The 6000-nt window shown below is 40.1% G+C and overlaps 1 protein-coding gene across 1 annotated transcript in view; it reads right to left on the bottom strand.

The window, feature by feature from the left end:
• Positions 1 to 3207: 3207 nt before the first annotated feature.
• sorcs2 (sortilin-related VPS10 domain containing receptor 2) overlaps positions 3208 to 6000 on the bottom strand; it is a 278645-nt gene continuing 275852 nt past the window's right edge. Inside the window, exons 24-28 of the mRNA XM_061066215.1 lie at positions 5831 to 5939; positions 5693 to 5734; positions 5198 to 5300; positions 4089 to 4294; positions 3208 to 3272 (exon numbers count right to left, since the gene is read on the bottom strand). Coding sequence (XP_060922198.1) covers positions 3208 to 3272; positions 4089 to 4294; positions 5198 to 5300; positions 5693 to 5734; positions 5831 to 5939 — 525 coding nt within the window. The remainder of the gene's footprint in view (positions 3273 to 4088; positions 4295 to 5197; positions 5301 to 5692; positions 5735 to 5830; positions 5940 to 6000) is intronic.

The following is a 6000-nucleotide window of genomic DNA, read 5'->3' as shown; positions in this document are numbered from 1 at the left end:
GACAGAAACTAGAAATATCTCGTGATGCACTTGTATGTTATCACTTCATTAATCTGCTCTGTGATGGTTCTTCAAGACAAACTGACACTTTGGAACATTTTGACTCCGTCTGGTTTCAGACTCCTTCACTAATTCTCCTTGAGAATGAGATTTCAGCTCTAAGCTCTCAGCTCGCTCGCTACACAACTTGTGTGTTTAAGTATTTGTCATCACAACTTATTCAGCTGCATGTTTCCTAATGTAATGATGCTGGGAGTGATATTATCAAAAAATTATTTGGGATTTTAGTTAAAACCCAATGCCAAACAAACTCAGAAAACATGTTTTTTAAATTTTGTCGTTGGAAAAAGAACTGTCTTTCGGGTTTGGTAATCAGCATAAAATGCAAAATTACAAAAATCTCTTTTACAAATTGACTGCTTTTGGTTTCATGCAAATCCTTGTTTTATAGAAAATAGTTTGTTAAGATTAAATAGACAAACAAATTTTAAATTAATGAATGCATCAATGAGCAACATAAATGAATGACTTATGTTCTTTTTGACATAAAATATTTATAGCAGCACACATAAGGCCACCACCAAGACTCAGTCGTGAAATAAACCTTGTCCATGACTGCATTTAAATGAGATATATTACAGTGTGGACTAGCATTGTGTTAAACAATATACAGTAGACAGAGCAGAGAATGGGTTGCACTTAAACTTTCATACTTTAAGTAGATTAATTTAGTTGTACTGCCGCCATAGTGCTTGCTCATTTTGGAAATTGTTGGGTTTCTCTGTTATAATAAGAGAAATAATGAATTGTTTTTTTCCCAATGAGTTTTGAAAAGGTTTAACAGATTCTCAATGAAATCAATAACACTCTTATCTAAGATGTTAAACATATTTTTAAAATACATCACAATAAGATATTTAAAGTGTATTTATTTAAATTTGTAAATAAATAAAACATTTTTGTGTCATTCTTATGATCTACTCTGAGGTAATCTGTAGGTTATATTCGGTTATATTCGGTCACAAAGGCTGAAAGTCAAAATTTACTTCAGTAAATACCAAACATAGAGGAGGTCTGAGAGAAAAGCTCGGGTTGACAGTAAAACCAAAACTGGTACAAGTTATGGGAGTGATTTATTCCAGGATGCAGGTTCAGTGCACTATGCTTCCTGATGAGGACACACGATCGAATTATCTGCAAAATCAACAGAGCAAACAAACGACCAGAAAGAGAAGAATAAAATAAAAACAGTGTGGTCAAAATTACATGGTTAGTGCCATCATCTGTAAAACTCCTCCACCTTTTTAGTATAATGTCTAATTCCCACTTTCCCCTTGGTCAAAGAGGACATTGATACAATGACGTCACTAAAAAACTAAGAACAAGACGAAACATGAGCAGATTATGTACAAATGATGAGTTAAGGTGTAAATCAGAACAAGTGAACGTGATCTGCTGCATCAAGTGCAAGACAAACAAAGGGGTGATCCTGGTGGTGGTGGTGTAGCATCGGCCTGTAAAGACTTTTGGAGTCAGGATGGACTTGTTCAGTTGCTGCCCAGTACGTGTTGATGGCACTGCTCACATCATCAACAATCAAACCAACAAAAGACTTCAGCAAAAGGCAACAAAAACACTCACCGGTGTTTACATGTACTGGGGAAAATGACAAGTGTATAAAAATATTCATGTTCATAGTCGCCACTGTGTAGTTGTGAGTATCTTTATAAGACAATGAAATCAGTTCCAGTTAACAATGAAGACCATCAAATGATCTCATTCATGAGATTACACTGAAAGTACGGAGAATGGATACATGTGAAGCAGGCAATTGTGTGGAGGAAACAGGAAATAGTGAAACTCAGTAAAAGGTCCGTCAAAAAAACAAGGGGTGTGTATTTTGGTAGTAGTGTAAAACACTCACACACGTCAAAGGGAATATGTACAAAGTTGAGATTGTTCATATTTACACATTTACATACAACAAACCAAACCTTTAAGGAGACACAATTCCACCATGGGCTATGCCTAATATAGGCTGATACAGTAAAATATATCAACTTCACCTTCCCTCCATGACGGCGACCTTTGTCTCCAGGGGAACGAAGTCTGACCGAGAATGTGTGGGACGGAGGAGGTGGAGGAGAAAGGGGCCGACGGTTATTAGAAATAAATAAACTCAACATGTCACAGAGCAGATTGACATCTGCTGTTTTAGGCACCACGGGACAGACGATGAGCTCCTACTGGAGGTGGTGCTGGTTTCTAACGCCGCGCAACAAAACCTCTGTAAACGTGTAAGTAACAAACAAGTGTGTGGATGCAGTGGGGCTCTGACCAATGATGACGTCCGTGTGAACAAACGATATCTTCTGAAGGAGCTGAGCTCAAGTACCTGTGAGTGGGATTTTAACAAAGTGCAACACTGACCTCTTGTGGTTGCATGTGTACACTCTTCATATGCAAATTCACAAGGGTATATCATAGCCTACTTTCTATTGAGAGAATATTATTGCCTTTGAAGAGACTGTGTCTAGTAATTGAGGGAAACAAAAAGGGGATTAAAGAGTGGGAGGAGCAAAAATACATCTTTCTTTCATTGTACTTCATCCCCTTAATGCACGTTACCGTTAGGAAATCCTTATCTTAGCAAACTGGTCTTTGGCTACTTCTGCCTTTCAGTAGCTGTGGCCTTCTGGTCATGGGAGGTTCAAACCTCTTTGACTGTGAATAGGACTGGAAGTCTGTGCAGAGTCATGCTTGCTGATGTTGAGAGTCTACAAGTGAGACGACAGCGTACACACAGATATTGTTTTTTAAAAGAGATGAGAGAGTGTGCTTGGTGTGATGCCATCCAGATCTCCATCCTCACCGGGGGTGGGGTCCTCAGGGCAGAGGAGGGGAAGGGTGGCTTGCAGTGATGTGACACACATTGGGCGAAGCAGAGTGTCCCATCCCCTGACAGGAAGGGACAGAGGGTGGGGAAGAAGGACAGATTTGAAGGCCTCCACCAGGCTCAGCCCAAAAAAGGGGGAAAAACAAAATCCCCAAAGTTGGAGCTGAGGGATTGAGGAGGCCATGGAGAGGAGGCGAAGTGTCCAAGGTGTAAAAGAGGGAAAGGAGAGAGAAGGAGGAAGGCAAAGTGGAGTCCCTGTGCTCGTTAGCCGGCTAGGCTAGGCTAGCTTGTTAGAGTCGTCATGGCAGCCATCAGCTGGTAAGGTAACTGTGTAGCTCTCTGGAGTTGATGCTCAGAACCACACCCGAATGGTTACCTAGCAACAAAGGGGTGAGAAGAAACATATGTGGAGTTTATCTTTGTCCTCCAGGTCCAACAAATGTGTCAACTGCATTTCATTCCTCATTCATCATTAGTTAAGCTGATTTTAAACATATTCTCCCCCCTACTTTGTTTACATTATGACTGTAGGATAACTGGTTACTGTGCTGTAAGATGAAGCCCCATTTATTTACCATAAAAAAATACAAATATTCATTCTTATCTCCACTTTAAAGGTCCAGTGTGGCGCTTTCTCCAAAGCACCTTGTACCTTACATGTTTATATCAGCATAACATCATACAAACAACAGTTTTGGTAGCATTTAAAATGTTGGACACTCTCAGTGAGTTATGGACTTAATGGAAAGCAACCACCAATACATGTATATAAATCCTGCTCATTCGGAGGAGGTGATCACTAGGAGCCAACTTCAGCCCAGATCACACATTCCGTTGCTTTCATCAAAACAAATCATACATAACATCATATATCATATCACATCTCAAGTACAAATTCATTATCTGGATTGTTGCGAGTTTTTATAGCACAATAACATAATTTGAGATACTATGATATGGTTTTGTTGAGCTTGCAAATGCAAGGGATGACCATAACAATCCTTCTGACCAACCCAGTAAGTTAAAGTAAAGCTGAACATGGCCACATAGCTTTTAGAAGTACCAGTGATAAGGATGAAAAAGGGGAAATCCTCCAGTACCTTGGTGTGTGTTAGCTGCTGGTGTTAGTGGCTTGAGTTTTAGTAGCAGTGGTTAGTGGTAGTCCTTATAAGGGAACGGAAGGCGGGGCTACCTCCTGCGTTACCTAGAGTCTGAGAGTCCAGGTCGTCATCAATGAACTCCTCGCCCTGAATGATGTGCTGGGTGTCCTCGCTGTGATTGACAGGGCTTGTCATCTCCTGCTCCTTCTCATTGTGCATCTGGGCGTAGACGTTGCGATTTCCTGGAAGCTTCCTGAAAAACAGTGGGGGATAGACATCCTCAGTCCTAATCCAAGGACTGTGGGATTTATGGTTTTTATAAGATGGGGCTGGAGATTTGCACCGCAGGTTTTAATTCAAGTGACTTTTCGGTGAATGTATGTGTTCAGGACACGAGGAGGTGCTGCTGGTGGGGTATTCAAGTGAAAAAGGCATACAAATAGAAATCTCACACCATATATCAACTGAATTTCATGCAAACCACTCGGGTTGGGGAATATGATGCTATGAAGTGATAGAAATATGTCAGCCACCAGAGTTTCTGCCTCAGCATTTAAACATGGGCAGCTTTCTAATGGATCTTGTTGTATAAGGCCACTATACAAGACTAATCAATCAATAATGGATGCATATGATTTTGTCTTGTAATTGATAAAGTAACTTTAGTCACTCTTCTCCATGAATAAGGCTGAAGGTGAAGGCTGGAGTTTCTTTTCATACTTTTGACATTTGTGGTTCAGAGTCAATAATGCTTCATATTACCTGGAGATTAATTAACTTAATATGACTTTATGATTATGCTAGCTAAAATTTGAGGGTAAGCAAGCTTAACAGTAAACTATGACATCAAACAGGGTGAACATTCTCTCCTGAGGCACGGTTCATTTACTAATTAGCACAAAACATAGACTTTCATTCATTCACCAAGATACTTGACGAGTTCATGATTTGACTTGATATGTTTAGTTTCTTTCAAGAATCGCCAAAGTGCTGCTCAACTGTTGCGTTTCTCTAAACTTATAAGGTCTCTGTAAAGTGCATTGAGATGATGTATGTTTTGATTTGGAGCTGTACAAATACATTTTAATTTAATTGAACATCAGAGACAAATCCAATAGTTTTAAACATAACATAGTGCTATTTCATCTCAGCTGTATCTGTTTGGTCTGACTGACTGTATCTTTAACATGGCATGACTCACCTTTTGAACTTGTACAAGATGAAAGAGCCAGTGGCGATGATGCTAATGAGGAAAATGACTGCGAGCGCCCAAACACCTGGACCTCCAGCTGCTCCGTGGTAACCTAGGATGACGATCCACACAAATATCCCAATGAAGAATCCATTATGTTTGGACCAGTAGCGCAGAGGTATCAGAAGATTTGTAAAAAGATACAAAATAGGAATCAGAAGATACCAAGACAAAATCTGTAGGAACTGAAATACAAAGTAGCAGCGAGAGATAAAGCCTGTAAAAGCATTCGACTCTGTTAAAGTTTTGCTGAAAGACGCCACCTGCTCAGATAACAGTCATTCAAAATTCATTGAAGTATAATCAAGTGAAAAAGCTCAGCACGGCACGGACAGGCTCAGTCTGGATGAGATTCAGATTTGTTAGGAAACCAGGAAAGGAAAAGGCACAGGGATCAAAGAATGCTCAGGAGGAAAGCTGCAGGCGTAGGTTTCATAAACGCACCAGTCTCTGCTGCTGTAGCTGTTGAGTCATTAGCAATTAGACCTAGCCATTGGAAATAAATCAATAACATGCAGTCGTCATTAAAAAACATAATAATATTTGGAGTTTGACTAAATGGGAAGTAATGCACATAGGAACGAAGTGTACCTGCATTCGGGTCAGCTAGCATCACCAGCACTTGTAGACCTCCTCTCACCACAAAGCTGACATTGTTGTCGTTGAAGGCCTGCATGATGGCCGGGATACGCTGAGGATGAGAAGATGATAAATCAACAACAACAACAACAACAACGAGTATGTGACTCCAG

This window comes from Limanda limanda, chromosome 22 (assembly GCF_963576545.1).
Source record: "Limanda limanda chromosome 22, fLimLim1.1, whole genome shotgun sequence".
In the NCBI taxonomy this organism is placed as follows: Eukaryota; Metazoa; Chordata; class Actinopteri; order Pleuronectiformes; family Pleuronectidae; genus Limanda; species Limanda limanda.
The sequence above is the reverse complement of the archived record's forward strand: the minus strand, read 5'-3'. Positions and strand labels throughout refer to the sequence as shown.